General features: G+C 48.6%; 2 protein-coding genes across 5 annotated transcripts; one reads left to right on the top strand and one right to left on the bottom strand.

The window, feature by feature from the left end:
- Positions 1-1,624: 1,624 nt before the first annotated feature.
- SLC1A6 (solute carrier family 1 member 6) lies at positions 1,625-17,202 on the top strand. 4 transcript variants are annotated; one of them, XM_059160276.1, is made up of 11 exons: positions 1,667-1,755; positions 3,162-3,257; positions 6,580-6,791; positions 6,980-7,117; positions 8,638-8,842; positions 9,877-9,919; positions 10,420-10,763; positions 13,294-13,527; positions 14,719-14,913; positions 15,715-15,849; positions 16,624-17,202. In XM_059160276.1, the coding sequence occupies exons 3-11, from the start codon at positions 6,587-6,589 to the stop codon at positions 16,817-16,819; spliced, it is 1,695 nt and encodes a 564-aa protein (XP_059016259.1). In that variant the 5' UTR covers positions 1,667-1,755; positions 3,162-3,257; positions 6,580-6,586; the 3' UTR covers positions 16,820-17,202. The 4 variants fall into 4 exon arrangements, with proteins under 4 accessions (XP_059016258.1, XP_059016261.1, XP_059016260.1 ...); XM_059160275.1 differs by lacking the exon at positions 3,162-3,257 and having other exon boundaries at positions 1,625-1,755; XM_059160277.1 differs by lacking the exon at positions 3,162-3,257 and having other exon boundaries at positions 1,666-1,755; positions 6,532-6,791.
- A 1,687-nt stretch (positions 17,203-18,889) lies between these two features.
- On the bottom strand, positions 18,890-19,852 carry LOC131823668 (olfactory receptor 7C2). The gene has a single exon (XM_059160279.1). It carries the CDS (start codon positions 19,850-19,852, stop codon positions 18,890-18,892), a length of 963 nt encoding a protein of 320 aa, XP_059016262.1.
- Between the last annotated feature and the right edge of the window lie 203 nt (positions 19,853-20,055).

Genomic DNA, 20,055 nt, shown 5'->3' with positions numbered 1-20,055 from the left:
AGGCTCAGAGACCAGAATCTTCCTGCACAGCCCCTGACAGAAAAAGAGGGAGTGGGAAGGGTTCAGGGAGGAGCTGCAGGTGTGGTCCAGGAGAACCTGTCACCTAGGGCAGGGGCTCAACCTTAGCCACACACTGAAATCACTCAGGGAGCATGAAAACACGCTGATGCCTGATCAGGGACACTAATGGAATTGGTCTAGGGTGCCACTTGGGCATCAGAATTTTTTTTTTTTTTTTAAAGATTTTATTTATTTATTTGACAGAGAGAAATCACAAGTAGACGGAGAGGCAGGCAGAGAGAGAGAGAGAGAGAGAGAGAGAAGCAGTCTCCCTGCCGAGCAGAGAGCCTGATGCGGGACTCGATCCCAGGACCCTGAGATCATGACCTGAGCCGAAGGCAGCGGCTTAACCACTGAGCCACCCAGGCGCCCGAGCATCAGAATTTTTAAAAGATCCCTTGGTAATCATCAGGTACAGCTAAGTTTGAGAACCACCTATCTGGGGGAGGGGTGCTACTGTCAAGGAGGAGAGTAGGGTAAGTATAGAGAAAGAGCTGGAACTCAGGAGGTTGCTCCCTGCCTGTGTGACTTTGGGAAAGTTACTGAACCTCTCTGAAAGGCTTTCCCTTCATCAAAGGGGGGTAGTGGTATCTACTTCAGAGGGGTGTGTAGATTAACTATAAGCAAAAGAGCCTGCCCAGGCTAGGAAGTTCCCCTCAACAGTTGTTCCATAACAACAACAGCAGTAACAAACATATACTGATTTTTATGACCTGTGGGGCTGAGACCTCAGCTCTTGAAAAGGGCAGTTAGCTTTCAGGAGAGGCAGAGGGGGGTTGGAATCGAACAAATCGGTGTCGTTTGAGAAGAAACGCACGATCAACTTTGCCAGGTGCACTCTAAAGACAGCAAAGAATAATATTAATTACAACAATACAGAAATTATTCGTCTCCCATCTGTACGATGCTTCATGGGGCTCGCAGCATTTCCACAATCACGCGCTCGAATTTTTCTCAGCTTTAATTTTCTGTGGGGTCGGCCAAGTAATCTCCGTTGTTTAAATAAGGCCAAGCTCAAAGAGGGAGAGGGGCTGGCTCAAGGGCACACAGCGGCCGAGAGGCCAAGGCCCGGCTGTGTGCCGGAAGGGAGAAGCAGGACCACGGAGCCCACGTGGCGGCCGGGGCACCTGGAGGGTGGCCCCCGCGTCTGGCCCAGACCTCCTCGGGGGATGCGGGTCCGGGCCCAGCGGTACCGGGGCGGGTCCCGCAGCTCTTCCGGGACCTTCGGGCCTCGGCGGGGGCGGCGGGGGGAGGAGGCGCGGGAGGCTGGGGCTCGGAGGCGCGGCTCCGAGGCGGGGGCGGGGGCGGGATGCGGGAGAGAACACCCACCTCGCTCAGCCCAGGATCCCCCTCCCTCCCCACCCGCGCCGTGCCCTTCCTCCCGCGCTGCGGCTGAGCCTGGGCTCCGCGCGGGGGAGGCGGGGGGCATCCCGGAGGGGATCCCGCCCCCTCCCCCGGCCGCCCCGCGCCCCCGCACCCACGTGAGCGCAGGGCCAGCCGGAATCCCACCCGCTGCACAGCGCGTCCCGGCTTCGCGCCGGTGCCTCCGCCGTCCTGTCCCTGCGCCAGCTCGGCGCCGTCCCTGGCGGCTTCCTGCTGCTCCGGCCCGGCGCTTCGCCGGGCTCCGGCACCTGCATCCGGGCGCAGCGAGCAGGCCGAGGCGCAGGCGAGCCGCCCCCGCCGCTCCGGGAGCGGGTGAGTGGGGACACCGCGGCTCCGCTCGGCCAGGGGCTTTGGGGTCGGGGCGGGCGGGATCCGCGGCGGGCTTGGTCCACCCTGGGGTCAGGCGGGTGGGGCGCCCCTGCGTCCGCGTTCCCAGCTCTCGGCCGCCTTTGTCTCTGCTGCCCCTCAGCATGATCGCCGCCGCTCGTCAGATCGCCTTGGTGAGTTTCCTACCATCTTAGCCATTCATCACCTGTGGGCTCATTACCCATCTCCCTCCTCCTCATCCTATCTCTCTGACAGTGGCCTCAGTTCGTGGGCAGGTTTCCATCTCTGTGCGTGATGCTTCCTCCATTTCCAGGGCTCTGCTCCCACCCCCATCAGGGTGTTTAATTCCTCCAACTCCGGACAGACTGTGACTGAGACTTTGGCCGCCGTTACACCGGTGGTGGGTGGGAAGTTGTGTGTGGGCTGGTGGTGGTGGTGCTGTGTGTGTGGGAGGCTGAATTTATGAGTGGCTCGCCTTCCTAGAGAGGTATGTGGGCTGGGTGCTTAAATGCGGGAAGGAATTTGAATGTCTGAAGTTTTGTGTCTGGAGTCCCAAGTTGTGTGTGTGTGTGTGTGTGTGTGTGAGAGAGAGAGAGAGAGAGAGAGAGAGAATGAGAGAACTCTGTGGCTCTCGGTGTATGGAGTTTCATTTAGGGAGAGGAATTGTTCAGGGTCTTGAAGGTGTGTGTGGGGTTGTATGTCTGATGGTGTGCATGAAAGTGTGTGTGTTTGTGTGTGTAGGGATTGTATGGCCGACAATGTAGGAGTGGGGTTGCATTTCTGAAGGTGTGCATGGGCTTGTGTGTCTGAAGAGTTCTGTGTGTGTGACTGTATGTCTGTGCGGTGGTATTTGTGTCAATTGCACACAGAGGTGTGTGAGACTGTGTGTTTGGAGCTGTGCGTGATATGTTATGTATGTGATTTCTCTCCTCTCTTTCCTTCCCCCACTCACTCCTCTGGCCAGCAGAGTGTTGAGATAAAATGTAGAGGAAGCATACATTTGCCCACTGAGCTTGCTTTGGTTTTAGGATGTAGAGGCCCTTCCTTTCTTTCCTTTGGCTCCAAGGGAGGGGTGGCCATCCCATCTTATTGCACCCCAAAATCAAGGGTGGGGAAACAAGGTGGGAGACCCATCTTGAGCTCCTGCAGACTGGGGACACTTGAAGGGCCACTTCCCAGACAGCAAGTCTAAAAAAAAAAAAAAAAAAAAAAAAAGAAAGAAAAAGAAAACAACAACAAAAACCAGGGTCAAGAGAATGCCTAGGACCAGGAGAGACTGAGAGACTGGAAAAGAGAGAACCCAGGGTTCAGTGTTTGTCTCTGCCCTCAGCTGTGTGTCTGTTGGGTTTCTGCTTTATATCAACCCCAGATCTCTATTTTGTGCCCACCAGGCGCTGTTCTAAGCGTCATGTGAATTGGGCCAGCCAAGCCCCACAAAAGTGACCAGTTCCATCAAGGTGGAGGGAGATTTGAAATAAAGAGCTCAGGTATGCTCTTCTGTTAGGACAGGGACTAGCAAATTTTGTCAGTGAAGGGCTAGAGAGATTGTACTGTGGCCCACACACTCTCTGTCCCAACACCCCTGCTCAGATGTTGTAGTATGAAAGTAGCCATAGGCAACACGTAAGAAATGAGTGTGGCTCTGTGCCAATAAAATTACTTATACAAGCAAGCAGTGGGCTGGATTTGGCTCTCAGACTATGGTTTGTCCATTTCTGCAATATGCTGTACTGCTTCTTGTAAGGAAGAGAAAGGAAGGAGACAAAACTAGTTCTGGACCCTTTGTGGCTAGTTGGGATCTCAGCTGAATACTACCTGGGGACGCACAGGTAATTCTGTGCTACTGCTTGGTGACTGGGAACATGCATTCTAGAGAGAGGGAGGAATTATGAGTTTCCTGTGTAGTCTGTGGTTCCAAATCTGGGATTTTTCACTGCAAGGTGAGAATCAGTGAAACTATGGTTTCAGTGATGGACCCAACTGGGGTTTAGCATTGAGAATGGGGCTTGGACCTGGAGGGAGCAGGGCCTGAAGAGTAGAGGCACGTGTCCCATGCTTTGGATATGGGGGACCAGAAAAAGGCAAGGAAGACGGTGGCCCCAGAAAAGTGACTGCACAGCCAGTGGCAGAAAAAAAAAAATATCCAGGGGTCTACTACTGGTGGAACTGAAACTTCCCTCAGACTCCCATATTCCATATTCCCTGACCTGGGTGAAGTTCAGCACAGGAACAATATTGGCTTGGAGAGTTTTTTAAGAACCAAATAAGTCTGGTGTATTTGTCAGGAAACAACACAATAGAAAAGCAGAACTGGAAAGATATGAGCAAAGTTAAGGGGGACCAGTAAGCATGGTGTAGTAACACTCAGGGACCAGCAAGAGTGGGGGCGGGGAAAGGGGCGGGGCCAGCAGGGAGGGAGGAAGGGAGGGAGGAGGACAGGGCCAGAGCCTTGGCTGAAACAAAGGATTGTATTTCTTTTTTAGTTGAAACATATTTGACATGTAACATTGTATAAGTTTAAAGTGTGTACCATGTTGTTTTGATACATTTATATATTGTAATATGATTGTCATTGTAGCAATAGCTCCTCTATCTAGTCAGGGCAGCCAAGAACACCCAACAGGGAAAGGTTGGTCTCTTCAACAGGTGTTGGGAAAACTGGATAAAAACATATAGAAAATGAAATTGGACTCCTATTTTATACTACTCAGAAAAATTAACTTGAAATGGATCCAAGCCTTAAACATAAGACCTGATACCATAAAACTCCTAGAAGACAAGGTAGGGAAGAAGCTCCTTGACATTGGGCTTGGCAAAGATTTTTTGCGTGTAACACCAAAAGCATAAAAAAAAAGCAAAAATAAACCAGTGAGACCACATCACACTAAACACTGCACAGTTAAAGGAAATGAAAAGGCAACCTACAGAATGGGAGACATTTTTTTGTAAACCATGTATCAGATAAGAGGTTAATATCCTAAATATATAAAGAACCCATACAACGCAATAACAAACAACAATCTGATTAACAAATGGACAGAGGAACTAAATAGACATTTTTTCAAAGAAGGCATCCAAATAGCCAATAGATACACAGGACTGACAGGAGACTGAGGCAGAGGAACGCAACCTTGGCTGAACAGGGGTGTGGCAGGGAGAATGCTGCTCCCACTAGCCATTCTGCTGCTTCCCACTGGTCAGACCAAAAGTGGAGCCAGTGGGCAAGGAATCTTGGGCAGTGTGGTCAACTGTTTGCCTGAAGTGAATCTACAGGGTCAACAGAATTCCCAGGTTGCCTGGAATATGGACACTATCACACTTTTTATTTTTCCCCTGTGAGATCATTGCAGGCCAGTCTGTCTATCGTTCAAGAATAGGATGTCCAGTGCCCTGGGCCCATGATACTTTTAGGGATCCACAGAAATGTTTTAACTTATTTTGTATTTTATTTATTTATTTTGTTTTCATTTTTTTTAAATCAGAAGAAACAATTACACTTTTATTTTTTTTAATTTAATTTTATTTTTTCAGCATTCCAAGATTCATTGTTAAGAACTACACTTTTAGATCAAAGAAAATGGTTTAATGTATAATGTTAGGTGAAGTTCACATATCAGAAACTCAACCATTTTAAAGAGGCATCAGTGGCCTTTAGGACATTCTCAATGTTGTGCAACCATTCCCTCTATCTAGTTCCAAAATACTATATTCATTTTTGTAACAATTCACTTGTAAAAATATAATTTAATATTTTAATATAATGTATATATTTTAGTGGAGGAAGGAGTCCACAAAAATAAAAGTTTTTCTGGCTCATGCTACAAGCTGCCTGATACATGTAACATGTTTCATTGGTAAAGGATAGGCAGGTTTTAATTTTTACATGCATTTTGTTTAATGTGCATTAAAATATAATTTGCATTTCAAGTAATGATCTCTTTTCCATTTAAGAGATATTTATTTAAATAAGGTTACAGGTTAGAGAGGAGAATGGAGTTGGGAGAAATTGGAAGGGGAGGTGAACCATGAGAGACTATGGACTCTGAAAAACAATCTGAGGGTTTTGAAGGGGCGGGGGGTGGGAGGTTGGGAGAGCCAGGTGGTGGGTATTGAGGAGGGCATGTATTGCATGGAGCACTGGATGTGGTGCAAAAACAATGAATACTGTTACGCTGAAAAGAAATAAAAAAAAAAAATGGATCTTGAAGAGCCACTGGGGTCAAGGATTGTCAGCATTTCCTTCCTGAGGGATCCCACCTACAGCCCCTCTGCTCACTCATGCAGGGCACTTGTATTTACTGGGCACTCACTGGTTGCCAGGCACTTGCTGATTTTGTCATTGTGGAAAGGCCACTTGTTAGCACTACCAGGCCAGACACCAAACCATATTAATTTGGGGGGGCTAACACCAGGATGCCTTGTCTAGGGCTCTGCATGCAGTCGGTGCTCAGTAAAGGCTCTCTAGTTTGGTTTGTGTGCTGGGACAACTCCCAGCTGCTTGTGAGGATATGAAATAATGAGGGCTCTGGAGTCAGGGATGGCAAAGGTGTCCATTACATTGTGGTCTCCTTCTCCTTCATGTCTGGGAGCGGATTGTGGAGATCTGGGCCCTTTTCTGCCAGGATTTAACTCTGAGCCCCAGGCAGTGTTTTCAGGTGTCCCACCATGGGCACATCCCACGTGGACAGGTGGACATGGCCCCTCCCCTGGTGTTTGGATTCTGAGTTCCTCCTTTGTCCACCCTTTCCCCTGTCCCCACAGCCACCTTCTGTCCTCTCCATTACCAGAAAGCCCCTCTGTCCCCCGCAGATAGACCATGAGCAGCCACGGGAACAGCCTGTTCCTGCGGGAGAGCGGCCAGCGGCTGGGCCGGGTGGGCTGGTTGCAGCGGCTGCAGGAGAGCCTGCAGCAGAGAGCACTGCGCACGCGCCTGCGCCTGCAGACCATGACACGTGAGCACGTGCTGCGCTTCCTGCGCCGGAACGCCTTCATCCTGCTGACCGTCAGTGCTGTGGTCATCGGTGAGCTGGCTGGGAGGGGCAGAGACCTCAGAGAAATTCCCTGCACGCACATATCATCACTCCACCCACTCATTCTCACCGGCACATGCACTTGGCAACACCCACCGCTTTCCCCCGCATAAGGACATATTCACACAAATGGGGCCGAGTGACCCAACCCATTCCACGAGCCCTTCTTTCGGTTCTAGGAGTCAGCCTGGCCTTTGCCCTGCGCCCGTACCAGCTTACCTACCGCCAGATCAAGTACTTTTCTTTCCCTGGAGAGCTTCTCATGAGGATGCTGCAGATGCTGGTGCTGCCACTCATTGTCTCCAGCCTGGTCACAGGTGAGAGAGCCCAGGCCAGTGTTGGCCTCCGAGACCCATCCTGCAGTCCCGACTCAAACCTGGAGCCAAAGCTATGGCAAGCATGGGATCACCTCCCTATCTTAGAACCTCAAACATGAGCCCTGCGCCTACCCCGAGTTCTTGCCCAAAGCCTAGATCTTCATCAGACTCAGGTTCCAGTCCCCATATGACCTATGCCACTTATCTCAGTAACTTTACTGCACTTTTCTGTGTAGAGAAAATACCAGCCTGCATCCAAAGGTGAAAGAAAGACTGTGATAGGGCTGCCGGGGAAGATAGAATGGCATCAAGGGCCAGGGGGTGGGATTGGGTGAAAGTGTTTGAGATGAAGGTGACGGGATGGTGGATGGGGGCCAGGGTAGAAATAGGGATGAGTTATGCAAAGGTTGAAAACTTTTTTTGTAAAGGTCCAGATAGTAAACATTTTCAACATTGGGGGCCATATGATCTCTGTCAACTACTTAGTTCTGCTATGGTAGTGGAGAAGCAGCTGCAGATTCATCTGTAAGCAAATGTGTGTGGTTGTGTTCCAATAAACCTTTATTTACAAAGACAGAGAGGGGGCCAGATTTAGCCCCTAAGTGGTTGATCGCCAACCTCCAGATTTTGGGATGGGGATGAAGATAAAGGACTGAAAGAGTGGTTTCTTGGGTTGGGTTTCCCAGAAGCAGAGCCTAAAATGGGGATATTTGCACAAATGATATATCAAGAGATAGCATTCAAGAGAGACCCATGAGGAAGCAAGGGGAGCAAGATGGGGCCGGGAAAGAATCTAAGCAGAGATGGGTTCAGAAGGAGGCCGGCCTCTCAGCCTTATCCCATGGATAACTCTGGAGCAGGAGAAAAGCTACAGAATTGTTCTTCCCAACTCTGCCATTATTTGAGTTAAAGGAACTGGCCTTCTGAATCCCTGTACCAGGCAGCCTTTGATTTTAGGACTTCCCTGGGGTATTTCTGGGCAAAGCAACTTTTGTTCTGCTGAGGGCCATTCTCCAGAGAAGGGGGCCACACAAACTGTTGGGAGCCAGCAACGCAATAGCTGAAGGGCAGTTGTGTTAGCCTGGTAAAGGGCTTTTGGAGGGAGCACCAAAAGAACTATTTCTCACAGATAGGGTACAGTAAGGTGGGCTGGAGGGAAGTATAATATTGGGGTCAATAGTAGGATGAAGAGTGGAATGAAAGTGACATTATGGTGTAACAGGCATAAATGGAGGGTGGGGTGGGAGTTGGAAAGTTCGGCTTGAAGTAGAGGAAGTTTAGTGAAGTGGGGCTTGGGATGAAGGATGGGGTGGAAGGAGTATTTGGAAAATAGAATAGGGGTTGAAGACTGATAAGAGGGGTCAAATGATGGCAGCGTGGGTGCTGGGGTGGGGTGCAGAAGAAGATTCTTGGTAAATTCTTGTTGAGCTGGTGGTATGAGGGAAATAGAGCTGATGATTGGGAGAGAGGGTGGTGGGGTGTGGATGATGCTGCTCAGGGTTGCACCACCTGTCCTCCAGGTATGGCATCCCTGGATAACAAGGCAACAGGGCGGATGGGGATGCGGGCAGCTGTGTACTACATGGTGACCACGGTCATTGCTGTCTTCATTGGTATCCTCATGGTCACCATCATCCATCCTGGGAAGGGCTCCAAGGAGGGGCTGCACCGCGAGGGCCGCATTGAGACCATCCCCACAGCTGATGCCTTCATGGATCTGGTCAGGTGACGTCCTTTCTAATTTTGATGGGAACTCTGGCCTTAGATGCAAGCAGCCATACTCAAGGAGAGACAAGGTGGCAAGGAAATACTCAAGGGGACAGGCTGATTCAGCCTGGAAATGCAACACCCAATTTGAACCTAGTTCATTGATATCCATTTAATGTCCTGGAGCCTTGTGCAAATCCTGAGAGTAGCTGACTCCTAGGGTAGGATCTTTTGGACCTTAGGCTCTGGAGGCTTTAGCTGCATCTTGAAATGAGCTCAGAACAGGTGGTATTTGGTGTTTCCAAGCTCCTTTTCTTTTAAAGAAGCTAAATTTTGCCAACCAGAATCAAGGCTTACCATGGTTTTTCCCTAGTCACTGACTTGGAGGAAACCCACATCTGAGGTCCACAAGTTATCTGTGTTTTTTGAGGCATCACTGGCACATGTGTGTGAATTGAAGTCTGAGGTAGCATAGGGTTCTATGGAAGGGCTTAGAGAGGCATGGATTTGAGGTCCATCTGCACCCCTTTTGAGCTGTGTTGCTTTGGGTAACATCTGTAAGTTCTCTCTGTGTTGGTTTCTTTGTGCATAAAATGGGGACCTTGGTAGTGCTTACTTCAAGAATTATTGTTGTGGGGACGCCTGAGTGGCTCAGTTGGTTAAGCAGCTGCCTTCGGCTCAGGTCATGATCCCAGCGTCCTGGGATCGAGTCCCACATCAGGCTCCTTGCTCAGCAGGGAGCCTGCTTCTCCCTCTGCCTCTGCCTGCCATTCTGTCTGCCTGTGCTTGCTCTCTCCCCCCTCTCTGATAAATAAATAAAATCTTTTAAAAAAAAAAGAATTATTGTTGTGTTTAGATAAGCACTTAGCTTTAGATACTTTAGATAACTTTAACTTTAGATAAGCACTTAGCTCAGTACCTGGTCTAGAGTAAGCATTCACTTGTTGGCTGCCACTATTATGGTTGGTATTATTGCTATTTTTCTTACTATTATCACCCTGGACTCCTTCCCAAGGTCTAACCACCTCCCTTCTTCTGATGTTTTTCTGCAGAAATATGTTTCCACCCAACCTGGTCGAGGCCTGCTTCAAACAGGTCAGCGGGAAGTGCATGGTGTGTTCAAGGAGGTTTGGGGGGGGTAGCTTGATGCTGAGTGAGTGGTCCTGGGGTGAGGGACGGGAAGAAGAGCATGCCAGTGCAGTGGGAAGGGGCATTTGGAAGAGTCTTGGAGAAAGAATGTACCTCCCATTGGTGAAATGATCAAGGGAAGATAACAGAAAAGGACTTAGGCCAAGAGCTGCCTGGGAATGGTGCTGAAGGAGGAACCAGGGCATCTCACCATAGATGACTGAGGAGAAAGTTTCCCAAATCTCTCTGAACAGGGAGCTTTGAAAAATGCAGACTCTTTCCTCATTCTTCCATGCATTGGTTGTTCACTCCTTTATTCATGTATTCCTTCACTTGATCTTCTATGCATTGGTCAAGTCCTCTAAATAAGACTATCCAGGGGTAGCAACCAGGAATTGGTGTTCTAAATAAACTTCTTCAGGAGATTCTGATGAATTGATTTTGGCCCCAATCTCTCCATATTTCAGTTCAAGACACAGTATAGCACGAGGCTGGTAACCAGGACCATAGTGAGGACAGAGAATGGATCTGAGCCAGGCACCTCCATGCCTCCCTCGTCCTCAATGGACAACGGAACTAGCCTCCTGGAAAATGTCACCTGGGCCTTGGGCACCCTGCAGGAGGTGCTGAGCTTCGAGGAGACTGTACCTGTGCCTGGCTCAGCCAATGGCATTAATGCCCTGGGCCTTGTGGTCTTCTCTGTGGCCTTTGGGCTGGTCATTGGTGGCATGAAACACAAGGGCCGAGTCCTTCGGGATTTCTTCGACAGCCTCAATGAGGCTATTATGAGGATGGTGGGCATTATTATCTGGTAAGTGCTGGGTTTTGACAGGGCTGACAGGTGATGGCACATGGGAAGTGTGGAACCAGGACTGGGAAGTCAGGCTGTGGGGCAGCTGCTCAAGGGGCTATTGGGCCATTTTGCCAAGGTTATTCATGTATGTATTGGTTGATTTACTCATTTATACATTCACTCATAAACTCATTCACAGACTCATCCACGCATTAATGAAGCCATTGTTTGACTGACTGATTGATTTACTCACTCTGCCGTGTATTCAGTCAAGCTCATTCTTTGGCCCACTCACTCATCTCTGCATTTGTTATTCTCCTATTCACTCCCTCACGTATTCCCTGAATTTATTCACTTAACACACTCATTCATTCACTCACCTGATCATTTGTGTCTCATTTGCTCATTTCCTTATTTGTTTATCCAATCACTAGTTATTCCTTAGTTGATGCATGCGTGCATCCATTTTACCATTCTCTATTCCTTCACCAATTTCTTTACTCATTCAGCAGAACTTTTCCTGGGTTAACTGTCTAGAATGCAGGGATATGCTGAATTCAGCCCCTGTCCCCAAGAAGCTTATGAAATTTTGGAGGAGACAGACATATCCTAGAAAGTATATTACAAGGTGGAATGTTCTATAGCAAAGGGGTGTTCAAAAAGAGTTGGGAACATGAAGAAGTGAGCAGCCAAGGAAGGGATATGGAGTGAACTCTGCCTGGTAAGGTGAAGAGGGAGTTATGGAAAAGGTTGCCTCATAGTTGGGTCTTGAAAGGCAAGTGGGAACCCAATAGGACAGGAATGGAGAGAGGCTGTTCAAGCAGGGAAAAAGAACATACAAAGCCTGCAGGAACCTGAGTTGGCTGGAGGATGGTGGGGAGTTTAGGGAGGTAGGAGCACAGGGTAAGTTGGGAGTGGTGGTGCAAGATATTAACAAGACTGTCCAGGGCCAAACTGGGGAAGACTTTGTACCTAATCTCCAATAATTAGAAAGTTGCATAGGGGACTAGAGGCCAAGTTTAAAACTTGGAAAAGGAGCTGAGGGGGGAGCTTATCAAGGATAGGCAAGAAGACTGACAAGATGGAAGCTCAACTGTATTGGAAACCATAAACTTATAGAGGTGTTGTTGGCAGAATTTATCCAGATGTGCTGGCTGGGTGAATATAGAAGGAAAGAAGCCCCATGCAATTGACCTAGGGTTGAGGAGTTTTGTGGAGAATGAAGAGGAAGGATGATGATGAGGGAGCTGGGGAGGGTGTTCACAGAGCAGGCAGAGAGGTAGGTGAAGACTGGGAGACAGCTCAGCAGCCTCCCATCTGGTCTCACCATGAGCCCAGCTGAGCCCAGGGGAATACAGATGTGGCCAGAAGAGTGCTCCACATCCGCCTTCCCACCACCTCAGGGTGGGTCTCATTGTTTCTGACCCAAGCTATTATACCAATTTCCCAAGAGGTCCTGGCCTCCTCCTGCCCTCCAATGCTTCTACCATGAGAATCACCAAGTGTAGTCTTCACTTTCTAAAGAGAGGAGTAACGCAGAAGCCTGGTGATGGGTGAATGAAGGCATCACTGGCAGGTGCCAGTGTCTCATCTTGCAAGACTAAGATGCGCTGGTTTGTGGGGAGCACAGGTGAGCCCCTGATGAACTCACTCTGTCTCCTCTCACTTGTCACTCCACAAACACTGTCTTCTCTCTTCTCCTTCAGCACTTGTAGCTCATGCTCATCTCAGGGTCTTTGCATGGTGCTTGCAATGCTTCTCCTTCAGATAGATGTGTCTCTTCACATCGTTCAGGCCACTGTGTGAACGTCACATCTCCAGGGAGGCCCTTCCAGACCACTCACACTGGTGCAGCACACTGAGGGACTCTATGCAGCTCGCACCATCTGAAGTTTTTAATTAGGCATTTCTATGTGTATTGCCTGTTTTCCCCATTAGAATGTACGTGCCACAGGGGCAGGGACAGTGTGACTGGAGCAGAGTAGGTGCTCAAGAGAGTGGTCGAATAAATAAATGATTTGATAAGACATATGGTTTGGGATGTCTGGGGGAAATTCAGGTGAAATAACTCAGGGTCAGTGAGTGAGTGAGAATATGCACTTACACGAAAGAGAACAGGGGCATTGAGGTTACACATTTAAACAAACAGAGTTGGAGGTGGTGAATAAGGGAAGTTTGAAGGCCAGTAATAGGGGATGTTTGGGCCACATCTAGAGAAAGAGTCCCAAGAAGTGACTATTTGGGGAGGGACTTGAATGGTGGAGTGGAGGAAAGCGAAACCTTATAAGAATGTATGCGCTGGAGTTGTAGGAACTTTCCCCTGCTGTTCTAGGTGTGATCTGTGGGTGAGTAGGCAGAGGCAGTGGGATATGTTTATGGGGTCCATCCCTGTTTGTCAGTATGTGGGGAAGTTTTGGGCAGAGTAGGGTGCTGTATGATGGGCACTGCCTGGCTCTAAGGTCTTATATGGGCAAAGCCTTGGGGATGCCAGCTCTGAGGTTTAGGGGAAGTCATGAGGGCACTCTGACAGGTGTCTGGCTTGGCCTAGGTATGCACCTGTGGGGATCCTGTTCCTGATCGCTGGGAAGATCCTAGAGATGGAGGACATGGCTGTCCTGGGGGGTCAGCTGGGCATGTACACCCTGACCGTCATTGTGGGCTTGTTCCTCCATGCTGGTGGTGTCCTGCCCCTCATCTACTTCCTCATCACCCACCGGAACCCCTTCCCCTTCATTGGGGGCATGCTGCAGGCCCTCATCACTGCCATGGGCACATCTTCCAGGTATGGCTTCATCCCCCACCCCCAGCACTTTTCTGAGGTTCACTGTCAGTTGTTCAAAGGCCCTCCTAAGAGTCCTGGCCCTCAATCCCCGTACTAAACCTCATCTGAGCTATGTGGTAATGTCAGTGGTTCCTGAAGGTCTGCAGGCCAATGGACACCTGGGTGCTTATCTTTGTCCCAAACGGGTTCTACTGACCTGCTTTCCACATTTTCTATTTCTCTATTTTATGTGGAGGAGAACCAGCTGCCAATTTGAGGTTAGGACCGAGGTGCTCCCTATTCTGTGTCATTTTCTAGCTCAGAGTCTCATTTCCCCTCAAAGTGGTCTCTGGGAGCTCACTTGGCTCCTTTCTCTTCCTTCCCCTTTTTCTGTGGTTTTATAGGGTTAGTAAAGAGCTTCCCTTTCCCCCGTCATCCAAAATCAAAGTGGTTTGAGAAGTATCACGAGAGCCAACTGGATGGAAGAATAATATCATTGTTATTGCTCATAATGCTGCCTGGAGAATGCACCTTTTGGTCTTTGGCCAATAAGATTGATGCCATTGTAGCCCAGAATGACACTCACCTGATCACCACAGGGTTGGATCCCCAGAGGCCTTCTTTTTGAGATCAGGCTTCTCACTGCATGACATCAAGCTGACCAGACCACATGTTTTGTGGTTAGGCCAACTCCAAGTGAGATGTCCATTCCTTCAACTAAACTCCCCAGGCAGTTTGACTGCTCTTCCCCTACTGTGGAGTGGTGGGGAGAGAGACCAGGAGGGTTAGTGTAGCTGATGTCGCTCCCTGAGCTACATGAGTGGGATTAGGGGTCTATGTAATACTTCTCTTTTAACCCTGAGGGTGTGGGAGGTCAGTAGAGCCCTAGTCCTTTCCTTTCTGGGAGTGGGAAGTTCGCCAGTGGCATGAATAAGTATCTAGTAATTAGCTTTAAGCTGTTGCCTTTAAGTGGGTCGAGAGACCTTCAACCTAGGGGACTACCATTGCCATGTGCTTCTTGCATCATGAAGAGCCCTTATTCCCCATGCACAGTTACCAACCTCTGAAATGTTATGCTCCTGCCATCCTCCCCTTGCCCTGGCTTCCACCCGATCTCCCAGTATTCTCAGCAGAATCCCTCCTTTGGCCCATGGCTACTCCAGTCCCTTCCTGCCACTCCCCATTCTCAGCCTCCAGGGTTCTCTCCCCTAGCTCTGCAACACTGCCTATCACCTTCCGCTGCTTGGAGGAGGGCCTGGGTGTGGACCGACGCATCACCAGGTTCGTGCTGCCTGTGGGGGCCACTGTCAACATGGATGGGACTGCTCTGTATGAGGCCCTGGCCGCCATCTTCATCGCCCAAGTCAACAACTATGAGCTCAACCTGGGCCAGATCACGACCATCAGGTGAGGTGATCTTGGGTGGGATCTGTCAGCAGGTGAGATCTAAGACGTCGTTAGGTTGGCTAGGGGTGGAGGGAGACTCAGCTTCTTGATGTCAAGGGAGGCTTTGAATGTTGGAGGGGGGATGTGGGAAGACCCCAGCTACCCATGCCAAATGAGGCCAAAGATGAGACTGTGAAACCTGAGGCTATTAGGAACTGGCCAGATGTTTCAGTCCCATCTTCTCTCACATGCTATGGTGGGAGATACCTTTGCCCAGTGTTTTCCAAAGTATGGCTTGTGCATCCTAATAACCTGAGACTCTGAGAAGAAGGATGGATCCCTGGGTCTCATTACCCGGAGGTTCCATATGGTCATTTTAAATATAACGGCAAACTTCACATCCTTCATGTCTTTGGTCCAGTGTCAACTGCTTAGGGAGGTGTTTCCTGAATATTCTATTTAAAGTGGCATGGTTTGGACTTTCATAGGCTGAACTGTTTCTCTATTGCACCCTCTGCCTTAGTATATGTTTTAAGTATTCATCTTGTTTATTGCCTGCCTCCCCCACTAGAATGTAAGCTCTGTTTGGGCAGGGAATTTCTTTTAAGGGAGTTTCTACTAGGTGTCTAGCGTGTAGTAGATGCTCAATAAATATGAGTTGAAAGAATACATTTATTGAAGGCTGCTTTTTATTTTCAGGCACTTAATTTAAGATGTTCCAGGGAACCACCTCTTCCCTTCTGTTGTGCCCTTTCTCACTCTCTTCCTCGTCTTCTCCTTCCCACCTCCTGCCTTCTCCCTGTGTTCTCTCTTCATGTACAGTATCACGGCGACAGCAGCCAGCGTTGGGGCTGCTGGCATCCCCCAGGCAGGTCTGGTCACCATGGTCATTGTGCTCACATCGGTCGGCCTGCCCACTGAAGACATCACGCTGATCATAGCTGTGGACTGGTTCCTGTGAGTGTTCTTCAGGCCCTGGTGCTATCTTTCCCCAACCCCATCCCCGCTTTCCTTGTGAGACCCCTAACCCGTGAGCCCTCATTCCAGCAAGGACAGAGTTGTAGAATTTTAGAGTAGAAGGAAAGTCTTGGAGAATACTCCAAACCATGGCCTGTAGATCCCAAATCCCATAGAGTTAACCTGGGGAGTAGGGTGGGGGAGGAGATGAGCAATGGGGGCTTTACCGATGAGCCTGAAAAGCCCTTGTACCTGGAGAAGTCACAAAAAGGTGATCCATGGGACAGAGCTGGCTTGCAAATTTTTGTTGTTTTTAGTTTGTGTTTTTAATATTTAACTTCGAAAAACAGAAGGCTTACATTAAAAAAATCTGGACTTTCCTTCCCATTTAGGAACAGTCAGGGGATCTGAGTCCCACTTAGACAGGGTCCAGGCTGGCCTGATTTGCTCACAGTTGTTACCTTCCTCATCCTGTATGCTGTTCAGCCCACAGCCCCTAATTTTCTTTATCAGATGTTTACATCCTTAAAAAAAATAATTGCAATGCTAAGATCACATGTGAGTTTATCAGAGTTGATACAACCTACATCTGTTAGGAGGAAGGGAAACTGAGGACATCATGGGGGAAGCGCCTGCTTGAGGTTATGTGGTTGTGGATGGAGCATGAGCCCCACATCCCAGACACAAGGAACCTCCCATCCTGATGCACCCTCTCCTCCATGAGCTCTTCAAATCTCAGCTAACAGTGGCTTCTCTCTCCCCACCCTTCCCCAGTGACCGACTTCGCACAATGACCAATGTCCTGGGGGACTCTATTGGAGCTGCCGTCATTGAGCATTTGTCCCAGCGGGAGCTGGAGCTGCAGGAAGCTGAGCTTACCCTCCCCAGCCTGGGGAAGCCCTACAAGTCACTCATGGCACAAGAGAAGGGGACGTCCAGGGGACGGGGAGGCAACGAGAGTGCCATGTGAGGGGCCCCCAGCTCTGCCGCTCAGAGAGGAGGGAATAGGGCTGGGGTGGGGGCGGGGGGGATGTCCTAGGGAAGACCTGCTGCTCGAATGACTGTGCACTAAACACACATGTTCTGTCTGGCTTGTTTGGTGGAAACCGAGATAAAGGAGCAGGGACGAAAGGATGTCCAAGGCCTCCATTTCTCTCTAAGTGCATGGGGAGAACTTGTGGAGGGCAGTGAGCAAGGCAGGGAGGAAACTCTTCTCCTGGGACTGGGGGTGAGGACAGCTTCGGGTCCCACAAGCTGAGGGGTCAGCTTATGTTATTTATTTTCTCAAGGAGTGGTGGAATTGAAAGAGGTAAAGGAAAACTGCCATTTATTATAATAAAACAATATTCATGATCTCCGTGTTGGGGGTCCCCATGACCTTCAGTGATTTTCTAGGACACGTGGAACTTGTAAAAGCTGTGATGCTCACATTTATGACTTACTGCAGTGAGAGGATGCAGATTAAAATCTGCAAGGACAAAAGTTGCCTGGGGCAGGGTCCAGAAGACACCAGATATGGGCTTCCAATTGTCCCCTCTGTGGAATCCCATGGACGCCCTTAATTCTCTCAGCAATGATGTGTGACAGTACGTATGCCAGCCAAGGAAGCTCAACTTAGCCTTGGTGTCCAGGATTTTTATTGAGGGTTCTGTCTTGTAGGCATGGAGTGCTTCAGCCCCCACAGAAGTCAAGTGAATATAGTCTTGTCCAGGGCCCCAGGTGAATAAAAACAGGCATTCACCATAAATTACACAGTCAGCATAGACAACCTGGCACAGCGCAGGGCCCTAGGTTACAAAGACACTTTTATCAGGGAGGATATTCCAAGGACTCAGATGTTATTTCCTGGGAGCTGATCAAAGGCAAGTCCTTTCTCTGGACTATGTAGGCTTTGAGTACCCCTGGCCCTTCCAGTTAACCCTTTACTTCATACACCCATGGCTGGTAATAGAGGAAGCAGCTTCCTATAAGGATGAGTAGCAGCATCTTGTAGTCCTAACTCTTGACTCCGGAAACCAGTTGGCTCAGACACCCCTGCTGACCTCAGGAAGCTCTGTGTCTCCTTACTATACAGGCAAGTCTAATGAATCAGGTGGGACATTAAATGAGACCTTAATAAAACTGGGGGAAAGCCCAAGTAAATAGAGAGTAACATAATTCCAGACATCATGGGTATAACTTAACTCTATAATCTTTTTGTCTAGGGAACACAATATTAGCTTTTTCTAAATCAAATAAACTTCACTTGAGCACCTAACTCTCTCAAGGGGGAAGGGACATTCCAACACAGGTATGTTTGGGGATGCCTCTCCCCATTCTTTAGGATCCCAAGAGAACCCTTGAGCTATGTAAATTGGAGAATGTGGAAGAAGGAATCCAAGAATTCTTTAACTTATTTGCAGTCACCATGGAAACATTTATGCCAGTGACTGGAAAAGTCCATGCAAAGGCAAGATGCTTATAGAACATCCTACTCCACATTTGACTCTTGGGAGATTTGCCTGGGATCCCAGTCTCAAACCAGAATTTCTGCCTCTAGCCCATGGTCTGTGTTAGTAGAAATCTCCTGTGGAAGCAGGGTGTATTAGTTTGCTAGGGCTATGATGACAAAGTACTACAGACTGGTGGCTTAAGCAATAGAAATTTATTTTCTCATAGTTTTGGACACAAATCTTTGACTTGATTCCATTCACATAACCTCAGAAAACATCTAAATGAGTTTGCAAGGTGACATTTACCAATTAGGCACACATCTTATCACCTTGGATATGTCTATTAAAACATGAGATTTGATTTATTTTTCAAGAAGTCCAAACCATCACTGAAGGTTACTGAGAAAATAGCAGGTTCTATTCATATCAAGTTAAAATTACTAGTTACAAAATGAAAAAAGGAATCTACAAGGGAACCTGAAGAAAAATAGAGGGCAGGGAAGAACCAAGGAAAGTCTTTCTTGAAAACATGTAAAATTAGGAAAAATAAAAAATATTGCATGAAGGAAACTAAGATTTGTGGTCTTCAGTATCGTGTGCCCAGGTACTCAGGAGAGTCCTATAATGGTCCTGATGCTGAGAGGCACCACCTTCCTGAGGAATGCAGCCAGGGCCCCCATCATGTCCCTGTTCCTCAAGCTGTAGATGAAGGGGTTCAGCATGGGGGTGACAATAGTGTACATCACTGAGGCCACCAGACTTGTCCTGGGAGATGAAGTCACTGCAGAACTGAGGTAGACCCCAAGGCCTGTGCCGTAGAACAAGGACACCACTGAGAGATGAGACCCACAGGTGGAAAAGGCTTTGTACTTGCCCCTGGTTGATGAAATTCTCAGGATGGAGGAGAAAATCTGAGAATATGAAAAGAGGATTCCAGAGAGAGGAAAAAGACCTAGGACAATAGTCACAAAATACACCACTATGTTATTGATCAGGGTGTCAGAACAGGAAAGCTTCAGGACTTCAGGAAGATCACAGAAAAAGTGTGGGATTTCCATGTTTTTGCAGAAAGACAGCCCCAAAAGGGTCAAGGTCTCGAGCAGGGATCCCATGACACTGATGCACCAGGACCCCAGGGCCAAGAGCCCGCAGAACCTGGGGTTCATGATGACTGAGTAGTGCAGGGGGTGGCAGATGGCCACAAAGCGGTCATAGGCCATTACGGTCAGAAGTAAATTGTCCAGGCATCCAAATACAATGAAAAAAAAAATCTGGCTGAGGCATCCTTCATATGTTATGGTTTTGTTCAGAGTCTGGATGTTCAGCAGCATCTTGGGGATGGTGGTGGAGGTGAAACAGATGTCAGCAAAGGACAAGTTGGAGAGGAAGAAGTACATGGGTGTGTGGAGGTGGGAGTCTGAGCAGATGGCTAGGAAGATGAGCAGGTTCCCAGTGAAGGTGACCAAGAATATGGACAGGAACAGCCCAAAGAAGAAAGACTGCATGTTCAGTTCCTCTGAGAATCCCTGGAGGAGAAAATTCTCAACTCCTGTTTGGTTTCCTCTTTCCATGAGGCTACTGGGTTTGCCCAGAAGGAGGAAAAAAGCAGCACAAGATTCACTCCAAATAAACATTTCCCCGAATGATAGTAATTTCCTTAATCCAAACTCAGGGGATTCATGAAATCATTCATTTTGACTAATGATTGGCCTTCATTGCTGACAAATTATGGTTACCATTGTTACCTGGAAAAATTTTCTCTAAGATCAGTGGT

Source organism: Mustela lutreola, chromosome 2, assembly GCF_030435805.1.
Source record: "Mustela lutreola isolate mMusLut2 chromosome 2, mMusLut2.pri, whole genome shotgun sequence".
In the NCBI taxonomy this organism is placed as follows: Eukaryota; Metazoa; Chordata; class Mammalia; order Carnivora; family Mustelidae; genus Mustela; species Mustela lutreola.
The sequence above is the reverse complement of the archived record's forward strand: the minus strand, read 5'-3'. Positions and strand labels throughout refer to the sequence as shown.